The sequence below is a fragment of the Manacus candei genome, unplaced genomic scaffold, assembly GCF_025592945.1.
Source record: "Manacus candei isolate 608988 ecotype Guabito, Panama unplaced genomic scaffold, ASM2559294v1 h1tg000002l, whole genome shotgun sequence".
NCBI classification, from domain to species: Eukaryota; Metazoa; Chordata; class Aves; order Passeriformes; family Pipridae; genus Manacus; species Manacus candei.
In genome coordinates, this window is record NW_026138050.1 from 10,901,517 (window position 1) to 10,922,958 (window position 21,442).

The following is a 21,442-nucleotide window of genomic DNA, read 5'->3' on the forward strand; positions in this document are numbered from 1 at the left end:
GGTGACAGGTCAGGTCCTTGGCAGGCAAGTATTTTCTGCCTTTTTTGTAAAAATGAGTAAATTACTTCCAGCCTCACATGTTGCTATGCTTTGTATGAGAGCACAAAATCGTGTATAATTTCCCCCAAATTGCTCCCATGGTGATAATGGAGGAGTTTTCCCCCTGGGCACCTCAGTGAGATGTTTGTGTTGGGAATTGTGTGTTCTGTGCTGTTAATGGATACAGGGGGAATTTAATAACTTAAGGATTCAGAAATGTGCAGGGTGTCTGGGGAGCAAAGGTTTCCCTTTCAGTTCCTCCACTTCAGTGTTTGCATTTGCTGGAAGTTTGGCAAGGATCTGTGCCCTTCCACAAAGAAAGATCCTATGGCTGAAGCCTGGATGTTCCTGACAGAGAAACACAATTCACTTCATGTTTACCAGGGGATCAACACATCACTTCAAGAAAATCCAGGAAGAATGGTACCATGTTAACACACTGCAGGATACTTTTTTTGTTTTAACCTCTATCTGAGATCAGCACAAATAATTTTCTTGTGGATATTTTTGATGTGATGCCGAATTATTCAGTTAAATTCATGACTAATCTCTGGCTTTCATTTTCCCCCAGTCTTTATAAAAATGCCAGATAACTACTATAATTCATTAAACAGGAAACAGCTTGCACTGTATATGTGGACCTGGCACCACATGCCTTAAATCTTTATAAGAATAGAATGTGGTGTAAAATATGAGAAAAATGATTTTTGCTGGATCTCTGTGGAAAATAGAGAGTAAGTAAGAATGAAACAATTAAGATAACTTTAAAGTCCTACTTATATTGCTGTCATAATAATATTGTTGCTAGCTGAATAAAATCATACTCTGGATTGCTTTTAAAGGTGTTTCATATTGGTTTTTGTTTCCTGTCATAATATTGTCTTACCAGTGAAATAACTGTCCTTGATGAGTCTGCCAAGTGGAAAATTGATTTGGTCTCATGTTGACCCCTGTTTTGTTCTGGTTTGGCATTTAATTTTCATTTAACAAAAGGTATGCTACTTAACAAATGTTTCTTACCTTAACTGACCAACTCTTGCAGCTTTTTCCCTAGTAGGCACAAAGTCCTGTCAGGGCTTAGCTCAGCTGTTACAACAGCTGTGAATATACCCCGCTGATCTCATGGAAAAACCAGAGCCTGGAAACTAAGATGTCCTGAAAATAGCTGAGGATGAGGTTTTGAGAGAAATATTCCTGTAATTTGTTGGAACTGGGGAAGTGAAATGTGCAATTCTGACAACAGTGACAGATTTATAGGCTCAGTACACTAATTAAAAAGCAACTTACTCTAATATATTAATCTATAAAATGACAGCAGCAGAGAGAGCTGCTCTGTTTTGTGCACAAGTGTGAGAACATTGAAGTGCCCTTCTCCTGTAATGCCAGAATTTTATATTGTGTACAAAAGTCAAGGATAACATTAAGCAAGAAGCAATTGGAGGATTCTGTCCTTCTGGTGTGAAACATATGGGGAGATGTTTTGCCATAAACTGTACGTAAATGTACAAGACAGAAAGAAACAAAAAGTTTGCATTTGTTCTTTCCTTTCCCTTTTCATTGCTGTTTTTTGTTCACATGTGCTGGCGTAGAATCCAGCTAAGAATTTAAAGCAGAAAAAACAAATAAAACCTTAATCATTTCCACAACTTCCATGACTAAATTTTTGCTCATATCAGATTTTCATGCTTTGAGATTTATCTGTGGAATTCATCTGTAACATGTTTCTTGCCCTTAATAAGTGGCACCACTTCCTTGCATCCTCCACCAATAATCTCAAGAGCTGGGAATGCTGAGGAGAGAAAAAGAACATATTTCTGGTGTGCATTTCAAACACCTCTGATATTACATCTGTATTCCTACTTCAGCAATGATTTAGATGGATGTCTGAAGAGATGACAAGATGACAGTTAAATGAAAATAACTGAATAATTTTGGTTTTATACAAACATCACTCTGGCTTGCATTTGAATATAGAAAAGTAGAACTTAGTATTTTGTAACACATATGTAATTTAAGTCTCTATAAAGCAGAGGAATAATAATGCTTTTTGAGAAGAATGTGGAGCTTAAAAAAACCCCAAATGAACAGTTCTGTAGATGTTTAAGGATACGATAGTTCAATTTGTTACAGTTTTATTTATTTATTTGCTGTTTCTTCACAAAACCTCCTTGTTCCCTACCCCCAGTTTAATGAATATGTCCTTGAATATTCTCCTTATAGGCATTTAAATATCTACTGAAGTTCCTAAGGCTGCAATTTGCTTGTAATCTTCCATCTGTTTCAGATTCATTGTAAACACACACAATCAGGTCTTCAGCTCCATAAAAACACCAAATGAAGTCAGTGCAGTTACATGGGATTTCTTCAGATGAGAATCTCTTGTGATATTTGTGTCTCCACTTTTCTTGAACCCAAACTTGTTTTCAGAATATAATTACAGTGGTTATTTTTCACCATTCCGATCACAAATTGATCTTAATTGGCTGGTTTTGACTGGCCTTCACATTCACAATTACATGAAAAGGATTCTTGAAATATGAGTGTGACCTTTACAGAAATGTTTAGTCAAAACTCCTTTCATAAACTGTTTTTTCTAACGAAATGTTTACAGAAAGAAAGGATTTATTTTTAGTACTTTTCTTTTGTTGTCAGACTCCTGCAGTGGTGACACAGGGTGTTGTGCACAAGACTCTTGTTCATTGCCAGGGAAGATGTCAAGGACTGCTCTAGGTTAAAAATCTGTATTTACTTGTTAGAAAGGTCACACTTGGAGATGTCCATGTTCATTGTTTTTTGCCCTCAAATACTTCATCTTCGGTTGCCTCATTGGAGAGGTTCCTTGTCATGCATGGAGGACCAAGGTGTATGTATTGAAAGAATTGTGTTTGAAAGAATTATTGTGTTTGAAAGAATTATTCCACTGCATTAGTAGCCATAAACCACATACAGAAATGGGGGAGAGTTAAAGGATATGGTGTATCTAATCTATTTAATTTACTGTAAATCGTTTCACAGGATATTTCACAAATAGAAACCTGGATTAGATAAGAACTGGAGAAGATAACTGAAGTGATTGACTTTGAATTACAATATTTTTTATGTTCAATTAGGAAGCTACAGCAAAGTTGGATTCATGGCATTTTCTCTAGATATCTAATTTACTTTGTAATAGTAAATCAGTAATTAAATTACTAAATGCTGACTCTGAGCAGATTTTCTGTGTGCTGGGTTTCTTTAGCCGTAAATGTCCCCTGATAAAAAGCTCGTTTGCTTGTTTTTAAGTATCTAGTGCAGGTCACCAGGAAACAGTTCCTAAAAGCATTCAGAAACCAAATCTTCCCAATTCAATTCTTCTCCAAAATGAGCTTTATAACATTTGTATTTAACCCAAAACCACTTCAAATCTGGCACTGGCATTCAGAATGTCATCTCTGAGGTACCAAAGAAGCCATGGCAGATGATTTCATTCCCACCAGCAGTGTGTATTTTCTACCTTCAATATTAGTCTTCATGGTCTGGCACAAGTTGTAAGACTTTTATTACTGTCAAACCATATAAAATCCAGGTGTCAGCTTCTTAACACTCGGAAAGTAATAACACTCCTCATCTTCTATTAAAAAAACATAGTTTGCCTGGAACAGATTTACAGAGCTTGCAGAGCTGAGTTACCACTCTCACTAATATTTGTGTGTTTAACACCACCTTGCCAGGAAACTTAAATCAATTAATCTGTTTCTGTTCCCTGCAAGTGTAAAATAGGATAGCAGCTTGCGAGCATGTTCATAAAACTCTTTAAATTAAATGCACTGTATGTGTCTTTCCTCTGAAGCCTGCAGAAGAAACCTTGAATGATTCATTTCTTACTTTTAAATCATAAGCTTTTGTTTCACCAGGAGTTCATGCTTTCTGTATCTGAAAATAATGTACACAAGTTGTTGCTACTGGTCAGGAATAAATACTGAAGTAAAATAAAAATAAAGACTTATACAGCTTCCTGTGTATATTTGGCACTCTAATAATTCTATGTCAGTGTCGAAGTAAAATTCAAAAATAAATGTAGATCTCACAGCAACTTAGTAAAAATAGACCAATGGAAATGTTTGTAAATTTAGTGCCAACAAAATATATTGTGCTGCCTATTTCTGATAGATGTTGTTAAAATAAGCAGCACCTCTGTCCTTATGCTGTATGAAATAATATGTAGTATTTATGATCAGTGTGGCTTAGTAGTGGTACAAGTAAGTCACAGAAAGTTATTGGAATGCAAAGGAAGTGTGGTAGCCATGGTAGAACAAGAGAGCAGAAGAATTAGAGATTCTATTTCCTTCAGACTTGTACCAAATTACTCATCTTTTGCTGTGTTTGGTGTTCTAGGATGTGATGTCCACGTTCTTCCAGTTTGGGGCTTCCATCCAGCAAGAAGCCATTATCATGCTGAAGATCATGCAGGATTATGACTGGCACGTGTTCTCTCTGGTGACCACCACTTTCCCTGGATACCGAGATTTCATCAATGTCATTAAGACCACTGTGGAAAATAGCTTTGTGGGCTGGGACATGCAGAACGTCATCACACTTGATACTGCCTTTGGAGATGATGCCAAGACTCAAATTCAGCTGAAGAAAATCCATTCCTCTGTCATCCTGCTCTACTGCTCCAAGGACGAAGCTGTCTACATTCTGGATGAGGCTCGCTCCCTGGGCCTTACTGGCTATGATTTCTTTTGGATAGTTCCCAGCCTGGTTAGTGGTAACACAGAAATCACTCCCAAGGAGTTTCCTTCAGGACTCATTTCAGCAGCTTACGACGAGTGGGACTACAGTTTAGAAGCTCGGGTGCGGGACGGCCTTGGGGTCATTGCCACTGCTGCCTCAGCCATGCTGGAAAAATACTCCTCCATTCCCGAGGCCAGAACGAGCTGCTATGGACAACTGGAGAAAAATGACAGGCCCTTTCAAACCTTGCACAAGTAAGGCTTGTTGGTTTGGGGTTTCTTACCTTGGTGGTTTTCTATTCTATGTGTTTCTTGAAGGAGAATATTGTTTTTTTTTTTTCTAATCTCATCGTGCCTTTTTTAAGCAATGATTTTCAGATGTTCCAGGAGAACGTGCAAGAGGACTTGCTGCACTGGTAATTGTGCTCCTGGAGATGATGTTATGTGCTGTGGAGAATAGATACTGCTCTGAATCTAATGCAGAAGATGACAGAAATTAGAGGGTATAAAGCTGAGTTAACAAAATTGGGCTGTTGTGTACTTATGAGGTGAAATTGCCAAAATGCTCTGGAGGCTGTGCCTGAATCACTTGCATCAGCAGGAACCTGGTAATATTTTAGAAGACAAGCAATGTGCAGCATTAAAGAGGATGTTGCTGGAAATTATAGAAGTATTAAATTAGTTAGGCAGTTTTTATCACCTAAGAACTGAAATCTGTCACTTCTACTTGTGAGGGTTTTGGTTTTGTCACCTCTGCTAGAATAACTGCAAAATTAATCTGCATTGATTCAAACTGATATAGATATTTTCTCAAAACAGCTGGTCAGATGGGAACTGCCAAGGTTTAAATCAGGATTCTTTTTTTAAAAATTATAATTGTCTTTTTAATTATCCCTTTCAGACATGATGCTTCTGATTACTAATATCCAAAAGTGTTGCATAATATATGTTACACAGTAATATATTTTTTTATCTGGTCTGTGAGAGGAATTAAAAGATATCTTGCATATTTTTAATAGCTCTTGACAATATTTCATATGGAAGTTACTAAGCAATATTTATGAAATTTGTTCTGACCAAATAGTTCAGATGAAGTGCTCTACAGAAAAGCAGGATGGAATTGGCACAGGAAGGAAAGTTGGTGCTGATTTCAGATAGATTATGGAACAGTTTTAATCTTGAGTTGTATGTGCACATTTAGGTTAGGAGCTGCTTACCAGATGATGTTTGGAAAACCAGCTGTGGTTTTCCATGAAAACAGCATCTTTGTACACAGAATTCTTTAGAAGCTTTCTTAAAAACCAAATTCTGCAAAGTAAATGAATTTGAACATTTCATACACGTATTTTTCAACAGTTGTGCAGTTACCCTTAAAGAGAACTTGCCTTAAGGTTTTTTTGTGTTCCCTTTCCTATTTAGCCTCTGCCTCTAAAACTGCAAATTCACCAGAGGCATTGCAGAAAACCTGTGATTCTTTTCCTGCTGCCCCATTTGCCCCTGGAAGTGGCAGGAGATGGCCCTGGGGTGGCTCTGGGAAAGCCATGGCAGTGTCCCTCATGTCAGGGCAGAGCAGCTGGGAGGCTCTCCTGGAGTGACTGTTCAACCTGCACCCAGCCTGGGAGCCTTAAAGGGTGGCTCTCAGTGCATGTGCTGGCAGTGCCAGGTGGAAGTGGAAGCTCATGGCATCCTCTCAACCAAATTCTGGGCCTTAACACTGGGATCTGATCTACAGACAAGGAAGTCCACTATTAATAATTGAACTCCAGTTTCCTGTAAAAGTTAAATTGTGTTCTGTCATCAGAAGGGTTGGTGTTTAAAATACTGTGGTTCAGTTGGAAGGGGCACAAAAACTTGAACCTGTTTTGGAAAAGGTTCCTACCCCATTTTCTGGGTAATACACTAGTGTAGATCTGAATAAGGTATTCAGTACTCAGCACAAGCTGTCTTTCTTCAAACAATCTTTTTTTTCTCATTAAGCATTTGGACATTACTCTTGACCACATTGTGTGGCTCTTGGGGTGTCCTGTGCAGGGCCAGGAGTTGGACTGGATGATCCTTGTTGTTTCCTTCCAACTCACATATTCTGTGATTCTGTGATTAAATCTTCATGACTACAAGAACAGGGTTTGTGAGTGTTAGGGCAGTGAGATCAGTCTTCACCAGGAGATTCTGCAGTGTGCAGTGCATGGTGCACATAGAAATTATTAATAGGAGAAGTAATGCACTCTGGTTAATCAAGTCACTTCCCCATGTGAAAAACTGAGCTATGAAGTGAGAATAGATTTTTGGTACTGGAGATTCTTTGAGCTTCCCCAACACCACAAGAACAAGAAGGCTGTTTCTAATCTAGAAATGTCAGAATTACACTAAAATGAATAAACTTTAAATAGTACTTCTTATGTAATAACTTCCCAAGACTATTCTTGTCACATATAATCTGCAAGAAAGGCGAGTGTATGCAAGCATTTACAGTACTAAGTAATCTCTGGGAGCTGACCAGTCTCTCCATGCCAAGGTGAATTACATAAATTCATTGTACTTTCTCATCCCCATCACTAAATTGTGGGTTTCTTCTTTATGTGACAAATCAATGCCTAAACTGGAGTTTTATTCTGAAGTGTAATCTTTGCAGTTTCAGGTCACAGATAGTGCAGCTTTGTATTCTAAACTGCAAGTGTATATGTGGTGTATTAAGAAGCTGACTTGAACAAAGGATTTTGGAGCATCCTCACAATGGAAAGGGCTAAAGTAATTGGAAACAGCTTATGGACCTGGGATCTGCTGTACTGTGCCTCCCTGTTCATGCAGAAAATCAGGGTTGGAGAAGTAGGGTTGAATGAGAGGACACAGCCTGCAAGCTCAGAAGCAGAGAACTCAGAAAGCAGGGAAAAGGCTATGTAAGGTGATGCCTGAGCAAAAAAACCTGGAGAATGGAGCAAAAAGCCAGAATTTTTAGACTCCTCCTTTGTAATGACAGTCTAATTCAGCTTTAAACCGAGTATAGTATTTTAAGACTATGCCATAATTGCTAATTTGCTTGTAAATGGAAATTGGTAATGCTTTATGTGCGACTTCCCACATCTAGATAGCAATTTTCATCTCCATTTATGAAGAAATTCTATGTAAAGAAAACCATGAAGTGAAAGCTCCTCCTCCCTCTTTCTCAAATCCTTTGAGTATTAAATTGGTTTGAAGATATATTTGTTTTGAAGCACACAATTTATCTTTCCTCTGTCACTGCAATTCTGAGATGCTTTTATTGGCTTTCTAGATCCAGAAGAAAATCAGGTTTGCTTTAGTTTTTGCAATGATTTGATCAATGTTCATTTCTGATACACATGGGAAAACTAGTTTTCCCCTGTGAATAAAGGATTTATAATAAAATACAGGGCTCATTTTCAATGCATTAAAAACATGGATATATATGTGTATTTCTATCTGTATGGATTCAGTTCATCTTTTCCTATCTGTGTAAGACCCAGCTCTCCCAAGGCAGAAAACCACTATTGTGTGAAATACTGGAGCAGCAGGGATAAATAGAATTAGCACCTCATTAATGCCATGTCAGCTGAACAAATGCTTGCTCTTTCTCAAAAAAAGGAAAACATGCAAGCAAACAAACAGCAAAACACAATAACCCTGCCAGTCATCACAGAACGCTGCTGCCTTTGAATTGAAATGCTGCTGCTTTGTTTAGAAGAGCACTCAGGGTGTGTATAAAAGTCACGACCCTGGGAGATACATTTCACAGCAACATTTCCAACCACACTGATCCGTACAGGAAGGGATGAGGATGGCAAAGCTGTTGCTCTGTTGCCATTATCCTGAAAAAAAGAAAAAGATGTGTCTGTCCATAGGCAGTCAGGTGTTTACCACACACAGTGCTGATGTTTAGTTACATTCAGTTCTGAAATGCAACCAGATAATAGGCAGGATTTGGAGGCCCATCTTTCAGCAGTGAAGGTGTAGGTCTAGAAACCTGGCCCCAGTCCTCTGGACAGGCTGTCACATCCTGCCCTTCCCAAGCACAGTTTCCTTTATTTCTCATCCCCGAGCCAGGGAGCAGCAGCAAGGGGAAGTCCAAAGGGGCAGGTACAACAGCTTAGTTGATCCTGCCCTGAGTGACCCTACTTTAAAAGCTAAGGGACTCTGTGGGGAGAGTGTTTTGAAATGTCAAAACAATGCCCAGCATTGCTCAATTCCATGGACAACCCCGTGGTTCATTTCCTTGTCCTTGCTGTTGTGCTGCTCTTAGGATTCAGCACAACTACAGCAGCATTCTGTCCACAGGGCGATGGCTTTGCTGTCCCTCTAGTCCTGACAGTCATCCATCAAGTTCAGTATTTTGATTCCAGCTTTCAGTATGACAGATAAATTTGCCTCTTTTGAGCAAAGTCAGGCATTAAATGGACACAATGGTTTGATGAATAATCCAGCAAATCTGTTTAATCTCTTCCTGCATACAGATCAACAGCCAATTTACAGAGGATTTGTTCATTTAAGTCAGAGGACTTAAGAACAATAAGTATCATCTTCTTTATTGTATGATTGAAGGTGCATAAATATTTAATTATACATGAAGAAAAATGCTTTTCTACCAGTAGCATATTTGCTGTGCAGAAAAACAAATGGTTATTTATTTCCTCCTAAGTATTTCCTGGGATATTTTGTTTGTCTTTCCCTTTTTGTGATCCCACTGAGGCTGTACAGGAGCCACTGGGTGCTCATGGGAGTGCACTGTATACAGGGTGACGATCTGCTGCTTAAGTGTCATGGAGGGAAACAGCTAATTTGAGCATACTTTCAATTTAGTAATTCACTTTTGGTAGCTTTAAAGCATGAAGAAGTTTCAGGTTTTGCTAGATTTGTTTATTCTTCTCCTTTGCTACTGTGAATGCTGCTCTATGGAAACAAATCCAAATGAAGATGATGTACCAAGCTGCCAGTCCTAGATTTCACGTTAACAACTAATTTCAGACATTCTGAATTCTAATAAATTGTTTTTGTCAACATGAAAAAATGAATTAGAAAATATACTCAAGAAAAAATTTTGTCAGTGGCAGGATCCCGCTTTACTCCTTCATTTGTGTGGGGATTCTCTCTCATCAGGAGACCCAGTAGTATTGTAGCAATTGGATTGGTACACAGGGATGCACAAAGTCTAATTTACTGCTGATGAGCAGGTCTTAAACATTAACAACCAAATAATTGCACTTCTTTGAATTCATTTGCTGTAATTACCCTCTTCTACAGTCAGATAGCATTTTCCATATAGTTGCATAACACAGCAGGAACTGAATGGATGAAACTGTTGTCATGTTTGTCCAAACTTGACTGGCAACAAAAGAGGGGTTGTGGAGCAAAGCTTTCCACCCAAGGGACCCACACACAGTGCTGATTTACTGAGAAAGTGTTTCAAGAAAGTATTGAAAATCTGCATTAAAATTTTCACCCAGGTTAGGTCAGCTTAGGATGCAGAAGGTGTCAAGTAGTTGCTGGATTAGGGACTTTTAAATCATTATCCCCTTATTATGATAATTAAAATAGTTTAAAAAGAGAACAAGCATGGTCTCTGGGAGTTGAGCAGAGCCAGACTTCAGAGCTGAAAGCAGGGATCAAAATTCAAAATATAAGTGAATCTTCTTGGAGACATAGCTGCTGCAGACACCGTCCCCTTGCAGGAAGCCAGACACACTCCACAGGGAAGAGTCTGGGATGCTTCTGAGGTGGTGCAGCAAAATGCAATCATATTAGTGCTTTCTAAGAAATGTTATTGCTAACAATAACTTGCTGAACATTCTGGTGTTTTAGTCTGTGGCAACCTCCCAGGGAGCTGAGCCCTTTCTGATTTTGCTACCTCCCCTTGCCCCCCTTTCAGAAGGGCTCCCCGAGAGTTTTGTTGCTTGTCTGGCAGAACTGGGGCAAAACGAGTTTCCCAGACCCAGTGGCAGTTAATGCTTTAAGGAGCAGCTGGCAGGAGGTACGAGGAGCTGGCATGACATTCCTTATTCACAGCCACTGAGCATGTCGCTCCCAAAGTTTTACTCATCCATGCTGGCTCAAGGCCTAGGGAGATGCAGCTCCAAAGCAAGGGACCATTGTGGAGTTACACTCAAGAGAGTGAGGACTGGGGGAAGTGGAGGAGGAGGAGGGTGCACGAAGAGGAAGAGGAGACTCTCTGCATCACTTAAAAGGATTTGAATTTAGAAAAAAATTCCTACGCAGCCTAAGACATAAAATTAGTTAAAAAAAGTGCATCTATGTTGTTTAATAGTGTTCTATTGCAGAGTTATTTCTATATGTACTTCAGGTCACATATTATATATTCTGCTTTAAGCATTTCTTGATTGAATTTTACATAGGAAATCTGTTTCTTAACGATAAATAATCTGTCTTGGGTTTTCTATTGATAAGTATCATTCCAATTTCACGGTAGAATCATAGTAAGGAAGTGCAGCAGTTCAGAGCCTCAAGAAGATAAAGAAGAAAAGACGGAATTAGGATTCACTTCTGCTTTTTTAGGTATGAGGCTGAGTGAACGCCAAGGCCAGACAGGCTGGCTGTCTAGATTATTAAAATGGCTGGTTTTTACACTATTTGCAAAAAAGAGAAATATTGCCAGATAACATGTTGGTTTTGAGGCATTTCATCTGCTTTAAATCTCAGTTTGGAAATTCCTTCTTTGAGGGAGAAGGGGGAGAGTTTCTTTTACAGAACATGTGTTTCCCCAAGTCTCTGCTGCCTCTCTCCTCGTTGCCTGTGGTTGTCTCAGATCTGAAGCACTGCCCCATGGTGAAGAAGGCACTAAATAAAAAGTGATAGTCTCTAGTGATGGCACCTGGGGCGTTTATCAGGGTTGATTATCTCATCTGAGCTGCAGGATGAGGGCAGGAAACGTGGGTCTGAACTCCTGGCAGTGAGGGGTCCTGTGGGTTTCTGCTCCCTGCAGCTGCCAGGCCCTGTGCTTTATTTTACAGATCTGGTAACTAAGTTCTCTCCTTTGGAGGCAGCTTAGAAGTGACATGTTTTCATTAATGCCTCTGCCTTACCCATCATGTTTTTCCCAGCTGCTAATCTATTTGGGAGCTGCAGACTAGGTGGATTTCACACTAATTATAAACCAGCCTGTTATTGCAGAGCTGGCTGAGTTCCTGAGCCCAACCAGTCCTGTAGGGTCTTCTGGGACACAGGGGGTGGGCCAATACCAAGCATGGGAATTTTTATGAGGGTTCTCCTCCCTGGCATCCCAGAGAGGCAGCAGGTGGAGCTGAAGCCAGGTGGGGACTTCCTGAGCACCATCACGGATGGGGCTCCAGAGGTGACATCGCACTTGCTTTGGTTTCCTGGGATTGTTTATGAAGTTGGGGCTAGGATTGGTCTTTGTTTGAGACAAAGTGATCTTTATGATAATTTATAATTTACATAGTGTCATGTTGTTTGGGGTTTTTTTTGTGTTGTTTGAAATAATGCCCAGCACAGAATCCACTAAACCTTCTTGCTTTTACTCTCAAATCCTTGTCCCTGTTACAGGAGCACTCGTGTATCTTGAACGTCCATCTGTCTGTTAAACCTCAAAAGCAATGCCACAGCCTGCAAACATGTCTGCTGTTGTATAACATAGAAATAGAAAATCTCAAAGATTCTACTCCAGGAGGAGTTGTGGCTTTGCTGGGTTTCCTACTGTTTTCACACAGGATAGGAAATCCTTAACAAACACCCCATGGACAAGAAGGTCCATGTCTCCTGTAAGGAGGCCAGAAAGGTGACTCTGTATCAGCAATATCATATCCTAGGAAATGGTCTTCTAAAAACTGAGATCTCTTCCTTTTGGCAAAGTCTTTGCCCATTTATTAATAGAAATTGGAGTCGATGAAATTGTGGTATAGTATTTACAGGGTAGGAAAACCCACCTTATTCAATATGTTCTGTTTTTATGGGTAGGGTTAGAATTTTGTCAGGGATAAATATTGCACAGTTTTGGCATTATTCTGAAGCTTTATGTGAACTACTTGATATTTCTGAGTCTATAAAAATGAAGTTGGAAACCTTAAGAGAAGTTTGTAACCTTGGTGCTTCAAAGGCTTGCTGTAAATACAACAGCAAGGGTGTTCTGATGTGGTGTCTCAACACTTTTCAGTTGTGTTGGGGAAAATGACAAGCAAAAAATGATTGTGTAAATGTTAAAAGTATTTTTAAATAAATAGTAAAGGTTTGGTTCTTTGCATGATAAAAAACCTGTTTTGTATTCGCTGTGAGAAGAGCTTAACTTCTGTCCAAAAAAAAATTACCATTTTGAATCATGTATCACCTGGGGAATCTTACAAATTTCGGTTTGCAAAAGTTAATTAAGACTTCAGTGTCATAATACCATCACAAGGCCTCCTGCTATCATGTCTTTGCAAAGGCTGCAGCATTAATGAGGTATGAAAGCAGATTAACTACTAATCCAAGGTGTGTGCTGAATTGCCCCCTTAAAGTAATAAGCTCAAATAACCAAGAACATCATTTAGTTAAGAACAGGAATATGCATTTCCAAAGCTACTTCAGGAATGCATTTTGCCCAGTTCAGAAGCCAAAGACATCTGGCACAGAATTAATCTTGGATAAACTTAAAACTCTGTAAGAATAACATATTATAAATGCTTTCCTTACTGTACTCTTCCCAACCAGGAGCAGAAAAGCACACAGTTGTTTTTTGGAGGGATAAGCGGTTTGGGATTTTGGCCAGTGAAAGCAGAGCAGGGCTTCTGTCCTTTGCAGAGGAAAAATGACGATTCAGAAGGGAATGTAGGTTGCAGGCACTTGTTTCTGAAGAACACGGGCAGCTGATGAATTTTGTACAGAAGAATGTGCTTGGGAAAACAAGAATCTCTTTGAAGTCCTTTTTATTGTTGCAATATGAGAAACTGGGGTAGCTCAGACTGCATCACTCATGGGTACCTTTGTATACAGATCAGACAATACAGTTTTAAGAAACTTTTACAGATTAGGGAGCTTTTTAAAAAAACTTGCAAAATATCTTTCAGTACTAAATAGCTGGTAAATCCACATGGATTAAAAATGTACACTGAGCTCAGTTTTTCAGTTTAGATTTGTGGTTCATATTTTATTTATTTTTTTGGGGGGAACACTTGAGCATCAGCACTGCATCTTGTGATGGCCCTTGACTGGTTAAGACATTTGCATATTAATCCAAAAATATGATGAGTGGTGGTTGAAATCTAGGGTGGTGATCCTACCAAATTACATAAAGGAAGGCCTCAACTCAAGTCCAGTCACCAATATGTAGTTAAAAAGCCAAATCGACACAAAAACCTGGTGTAGTACAGGGTGTGTGTTTGGGGTCCAGCCCTTAGGAGGGGACAAAGTGCTTGGCTTCCAGGTTTATTGACATGAGGTGGTTTCTGCCTGGCCCTTCAGATGATGTGTGCATTGTGAGGGGTGTTATTTCACGTGTGTGAATTGGGAGGGAGCCTCTGAGGGAGAGTGCAGAAGTGCAGATGAAAGTATTGTGTGTTTTTACAGCACATCCTCGTTTTCCCCCTGTGGTCACTTCCTGGGCACTTCATTCCCTGGGTCACAACACGTTTGATTTTCAGCAGCGAGTGAATGTTGTGCTGGCTCCTTACATGTGTGCACAAGTGAATTCTGTTTGGTGGTTTGTTGCCTCTCAAGGTGGCAAACAAGCCTTTTGTTCCCAAACAAGCTCTTTCACTGCTGGATGAAAAATGGAATATACGGGAAATTAGTTCAGCTGAACAGCAAAGTTCTGCCAAGGGGAAAATTTTCACGCTGGAAGTCTGTCACAAAATATGAGTTATTACAATGGGAGAATTTACAAATTGCTGTCAAACCGGTGCTGAATGATGTTAAGATGGCTGTTCAGGGCAGTGCACATTTAATTATTAACTGTTATAATACAATGCCACTATTTCTTCTGGGTCTATAAATGTTTATTTAGTGTGCTTCTGCTATTGGGATTTTCAGGCAGCTGTGTCAATACAAAGCCTTCTCCTTTGAATCTGGAGCTGAATAATTTTGTCTATATCACATTCACCAGGAGACTGTCCTACTACTGCTGCTAAAAAACCAACCATAACAACCAACCAACCAAAAAACCTCCAAACCCATACAAACATGTAAACCTGTATCATTTCTTGGGGGTCAAACATTAGTCAGTAATGTATGAAGAATAGCTAAAGTAACTTTCTGCCCTTTAAAACACTTCTGTCTGTGGGATGGATGTCTGCACTTCTGTCTGCATCAGTCTTGGGCTGAATTTCTTTCAGTGAAATACACTGCAATGAAATTCAGTGCAATTCAATGTGATTAACTACAGACCATGGACATGGCATGGGCTGGAGGGTACACAATCTTCTGGAAGTGCTGGCATATCACCAAGACTTTGAGTTGCAGTTTTACCTCTTACCTATGGGTTAGCTCTGTCAGGCTCACATTGGCAGTGTGGAGTTTTGATTTTTTTCAACAGAATTTAAAAGTTCTCCTTCTTGTACATTTTAATCTGGGTCCATCTGGTTTTTTTTAAATTAATTTATATTAATCTATATATCTTTCGAAAACCATTGAAAATGAACCTAAATACAAAAAAGTTTAAAGCATTTATGCTTTCTCTTTTGACATTGCTTAATTGAGATATTATAAACCCCTTCAAAGCTTTCATGTCTGGTTTTGGCCTTGGTGGAATTTATCCACATGTCACAACAGCATAGTGTTGGGAAGGGCTGACAGAACTCTTGGGGCAGACAGATCAGGTGCACTTTGCTCTGAGTATCACTCTAGAGAGACAATAGTATAATACATACAGAGTTGATGTAGATATGTTTAAAATGGTCATGAAAAACTAGTGAGGTGGTACAAAATGCCAGAAAGATTATTCATAGTGTGTACAGGTTGTATATAATCTGGAAGCTGCTTTAAAAATTATATCTGCATTAAAATTCATACAAAAACAATGTTTTGCTTTGTTCTGTGCTATGAAGGGCCTTGAAATGCTCTGACTCCTGGGCTGCAAGTGCAGGCTCTTCTCAGCATTGGCAGGATTTGGTGCATGTGTTTAATCAGTGGTTCTGATGACTGAACTGGCTGCTTATTAACTGCTGGACAGCTCATTAATTTCTCAAGGAACTCTTTTTCTTCCTTGCCTTCCAGGTTTATGATGAATGTGACTTGGGAAGGCAGAGATTTGTCCTTCACGGCCGATGGTTACCAGGCACACCCCAGGCTGGTGGTGATAGTGCTGAACAACGAGCGGGAGTGGGAGAAGGTGAGTCCTGCCCTGGGAACAGGATCTGAGGGCTGGGAGAGACTTGGGAGAGCCCTGCTAATGATGAACAGGCAGATTAATTAATGTCCTGCATGTCACTGCTGATATTCTGCTCTAGGGGGTTTGTCACAACAGTTCAGAAAAGATAGTTTTCCCTGGTTCAGCGTATATCCAAGGAGTTTTAACAGGGAAAGCAGCAGAGAAGCCATGTGGATTTCAGATTTCTGTGAAGCACACCCTGCATTTCCATTTCTTCTTGCAATTTAGTAAAATAAAATGAATCACTGAAAAATCTCCAAAAGCTTGATCCTCGGCTACTTAAATTTGGATGGATTTTTATATCTTGACAATTCCAGTCCTTTCATTTGCTTGATTTTGTATTTTTTTTTATATATTTAAATAAAAACACACTTTTTTTTTGTTAAACTGTGAGGTTCCTGCTGAATTGGAGGATAATCCCAACAAGGTTTGCCTGAAAAATTTGTAATCTTGACTACTTCAGGTAGACAAGTGGTCTCCATAGACCTCTATATAGACTAGAAAGTGACTTAATATCAGGGTTAATCTTATATGCAAATAGGAATTTAAAAAGTTTGTCATGAGGATCTTTTCTTTAAAACTCCAATCTCAGCCTGTGATTGTTTTGGCTTTGAGGTTTGTAAGATATCTGTGGTTTAAAAACAGGGAACCTTAGAAACTGCTTGTAATATGAGACTGTAGGTAAACATACATCACTGTCATCCTTCAGTTTTATTTCAAATTCATGAAGCATGACCCTGCATTATCTAAATTCCTGCTGAAATTTATGAATTCTTTTACTTATAGTTTTAGGAATCCATAAAATCAACTTAAAACTCCAGTTAGTAAGACTACAACATTCTTCATGATGATGAATAATAATGACAAAATCAGAATTACTGAAGGACATCTCAATAAATATGCTAGTCATGCAAAACCAGAGAGTAGTCCTAGATTATGCTGTGTATTTCTTTATGTTCATTTGATGCAAATTTAATTCTCTGGATAAATTTAATCCTTTCCAAATGTGTCAATTTGAATCTTTGGAGGAATCTTTTACTTGCTAACCGTAATGAAAATTTCTTACCCTATTTTAAAATTCTTCAACGTTCTGCATATCATATATAATGTTCTGGAAAAATTATTGTACTGCTTGGAGAATATTATTAGTATGAGGTGCCAAAGGCAGAAAATGCTTAAAGAGGCAGCCAACAATACTTATGTTAAAATAATTTCATACATTTTGTACCTTGAAACTTCTCTAAAGAGGCCATTCAAAGCACAAGGAGAGATGGGTGTGATGTTTTTGAAAAATGAGCTAACAGCAGCAAAGAAATAGCGGGTGTATGAACCAACATTATTTCTAAGAAATAACTTGAGCCTGTTTTAACCTTGCAGTGACTCCTCTCTCAGAGAATGAGGACTTGGGGCAGGTTTTGGTGTGCCTGCCATGTTGTGTGGCAGCAGTGCCCACCCCACCTGCTCTGCTGGGCTCAGCTGTAGGCTGAACCTTATGTTTGTCTGTGCAGTTTTCCATCGGGTAAATCCCTCCCTGCTCGTTGTCGTGTTTGAGGGGCTTTTAGGAGGAAGAAAAGTGGGACTGAAGGAGGCTCCTGCCCAGAAAAAGATGGATGCTTCTGCTCCTTTCTGGCCCCTGCTTTAGAGCCCTGTTGGTGGCTGGCCAGGCGAGGTGCTGGGCAGGGACAGCCGGACCATGTCAGCTCTCGTGCCTGCTGCTCCAGTGCTGGGCTGTGGGAAGGGGGCCAGGTTTAATTGTGTCAGAGGGGAGAAGGAAAAGGCGGCCAAGAACAGGCTGTCACCACCAGAATTATCCTTCTGACCACGGGCTGATCCCTGCCTCTGTGGATGAAGACAAACTGAGTAATCAGTTTTCCTGGCGAGCTGGGTGTAGCTCTCGGCTGTCTCAGAACACCCCACATCTCTATCAGCAGAGCATCACTGAACACTACAGTTCCTTTGGCTTAGAGACTTCAGAAGCCCTTCCCTAGCCCCTGCTTAATTTGAACATCTCTCTGGGGTTGTCTCAGCGTTCTCTCCAAGTTGCACTTTTTATCCCACATTTCTTAGCCTCCTAGCCAATTTTTTTCCTCTTACTCCTTTTTCCTTGAACTGTTTTGCTCAGTTTCAAAACTGTCAAAGCTACTCATCTGAGATCTAACATTTCCTGCTCTGAGTTTCCAGCCAGGCACATGCTTTTCCTTCCTGTTACAGTATGGCAATGAGTATCACAGAATTGTTTTATTGAAGTTTTATTAAATATCCTTAAACCTATAGAAAAAACATCGAGTCCCAGAATCTAATTAAATTATTTTCTCATGTGAAAAACTGACAATGCAACAGTCTGTTAATCCTCATAATGTAACTAGTGTACATAGAAATTGTGAGCAGCTACTTTATTATTTATGTAGAAAGAGTAATTGGGGTTTATGTGAAAATTTTTTTACTTGATACTGTACTGAAAATCCAAGATGTATTATTTGAACTCAACTTTTATTTGGTTTTTAATCTGATTTGACTCAAGTACAATTTTTCCTTGGTATCAAAATTGATATACTTGACTCAAGGCTTGAGGTTACTGAAAATTCTTTCAACCATAGTTGAAGAGCATACTATTACCCCTTGGGAAATAAGTTCCTTTTCCTTTATAAGTGACTTAGTATTGAAACTTTGAGATGGTAACTTCACATGTAAATGAGGTTGAATGAGGGATTTGTCCCATATCAGATGCTGAAAAAAGCTGGTTGGATGATAATAGTTTGAAGACTGAAAATCACATTTTTGGGCATGTTTTGCAGGCATCCAGCAAGATATTTTGACAGATCCTAAGGCAACTGCTCAAACTTCTGACACCAACATTCATATTCTTGCTGCTAATCTTGACAGGCAAAGGGGATGCTGTTCTCAGGCAAGAGATTTTTAAGAAGACAAGTTTAATGTGCTTGTTTCAGTGAAACTTGATAAATTTGCCAGAGTTAACAGTGTTGCCCAAATATCACCAAAGTGCTGCAGGAGCCCTGTGCTAGTGCTAAATAACCCTCAGAGGTCCAGCAGACCCAGCTGCAGCTCTCCTGTTAATGTTACCTTAGTGTGGTGTGACCTGGGTATCAACTTCGCTGAGTTGCCAAATTCACAGTCTGCTACTCTGTCTTTCTTTTTTTTTTTCTGATGTGGAAATAAAATCAATCAATCTGATATTAAAATCATATCCTAGAATATAATTAGCAGTGGCAAAAAATAGATGGTTTAATTAGCAGTGCATATCATATATTTTAGGTGAAGTGTGAAGGACTGTGTAGAATTTAAAGATGGGTGTATTCCATGTGTAAAGATGAGTTCTGGGGTAAAATCAATTTTTACTGCTGCTCCGAGGTAGATGCAGATAAAATTACCACAGTGGCCTGTATTCTGGGTGAATTTGTGTACTACATGGCACAATTGCTACTGAAACACCACTGCAAGAGCCAGTACTTACATCCAGGTGTATTCTAAACATAGCCTGTAATCTTTAACTTTCTGTTAATGCAGGATTTAATGTAGAACTTAATTTTGCTCTGATTAACTAGCATATGCCAGATTTACAAGCTCTGTGTGGGGTTGTACACATTTGTATCTAAGTAGGAATGAGTGGGCAGAGGGTGCGCGGTTCCTGCCTGGAATAAATGAACCAAGGTCTTCACAGAGAGCTCCATCTGGCTCCTGACATCCACCAGCACGTAGCTGAGAAAAGGCAGCTCCTGTCTCTGATGGTGGAGCTGACTTCCCTGGGTGAGAGCTGAGAACATAATAACACTCGGTCAGATTTCTGACAGAGCTCTTTGTCAGAGCCCTGTGGTGATAAAAAGTCATTGAGATGGTACAGGGTGGTTCCTTGTGAGATCTCGATTTAGAGCAGGGGTTGTGATAGCTGAAGGATCCTGGTGTCTCATGATAGACATTCCCTGGAAGTTGTGGAGGGAGGCATGTATTTTAAGTAGAACAGCTGAAACTGCATGAGCTAATCCTCTATTTGCGGGTGTATCTTCTGTCGGTGGCTCTGTGGCGTAACATGATATATTCTTTGCCCACAGCAGAAGCAGCAGTGTGCTCTTTAACATCTGTTGGGTTGTCATTTTCTCTGTTCTGTCCTTGTTGCTTGGTGTATTTAGTCTTCCTGTAAATATGCCTGTCCTGACACTTATTGTCGGCTGAGAATTGCATATTGTTTCTGTATCAGTGAGCTTTTGCTTAGCCTAAAGGCCTTTCCTTTGACCTTTACTGGGCTGAGTTGTTTGAATTGCACCAATTACTGTGCAGCATTTCTTAAATCATGTATTCCCAAGGAGGATGGTGCCCATCTCTTTGCTACCATAAAGGAATTGCAGCTCCCATGGAAACCATAGGTGGTGTGCTTTGCTCCTGCTCTTTAAATCTATGTATTAAGAGAGGAGATGAAGGAATAGGAAGACTTTCAGGCTAGCTCTTCATCTCTGGAGGTAAAGGTAGAGCTGACTGGACACTTTTGGAGAGTTGTAAGATCTGTACTGACCGCAGAGGTAACAAAAAGTCTTTCTTCGCTGGGAGGTGGAGGAAGGGGCTGTCAATTTGATTAACTCTTTTCTAATGGCATAATCAACTCATAAAATAGCTTCTCTGGCATGAGTTTGAACTCTTGTGCTGTGTAGAGTTATCTGGGACATTTTGCAGAACCAAAACTATGCCAGCCACTGAGGATTTGGTGAGTGTTAATTAATAATTCTCTATTGAAAAATGAGGCTGCAGGAGGTGGTAGCTTTTCTTTTTATCCTCCTGTTCATTTGTTATCTCTATGGGTCCTGTGTTTTCCTTTGGGCCTTCCCAGTTGCAGGACTGGTGTCTTCCTGATGGTGTCAGAAGCAGCCACGAGGGAAGAGTGGGACATTTGCATAGCCCATGTGAGATTTTGCAGCAAACTTTGAACACTTCAAGGTCTTTAAGTGGAGGTCTTCAAACCACGTAGGACTGTAAAACACTTCTTATTAATAAGACATGAAATTGCTCACATCATTTTTTGTCCTTTAAATTTAGAGGACCATTGTCAAAGAAGGACCTTCAGAAATATGAAGTGACACAAAAGTTTGCAGCAGCACGTGTCTAGCAGGTGCTGTTTCTGGAGGGAGGGCTTTGCTCTTGTGCTTTGCACTGCAGCTGTTATTGCTAACCTGACAAACTATGCTTTTTAGTTATTGACTTAAACCTTGCCAAAGTAGCTCTTCCTTTTAAGTGGAAAAGTGTGATGAAAAAATAGTAGTAAATAGTTTTTCAATAAAGCAAGAAGAGTTCGATTTTTGCTTTTGCTCAGCATTATTTTCTTAACTGGGGCAGCTCAAACAGCATGTTTGCAATCTAT

General features: G+C 39.6%; 1 protein-coding gene across 4 annotated transcripts in view; it reads left to right on the plus strand.

Moving 5' to 3' along the window:
- Window positions 1-21,442, plus strand: part of GRIN2A (glutamate ionotropic receptor NMDA type subunit 2A) — a 171,421-nt gene that overhangs the window by 88,615 nt on the left and 61,364 nt on the right. For all 4 annotated transcript variants that reach the window (XM_051792228.1, XM_051792319.1, XM_051792393.1 and 1 more), the window contains exons 3-4: window positions 4,414-5,009; window positions 15,924-16,038. In XM_051792228.1, the coding sequence (XP_051648188.1) occupies window positions 4,414-5,009; window positions 15,924-16,038 (711 nt within the window). The remainder of the gene's footprint in view (window positions 1-4,413; window positions 5,010-15,923; window positions 16,039-21,442) is intronic.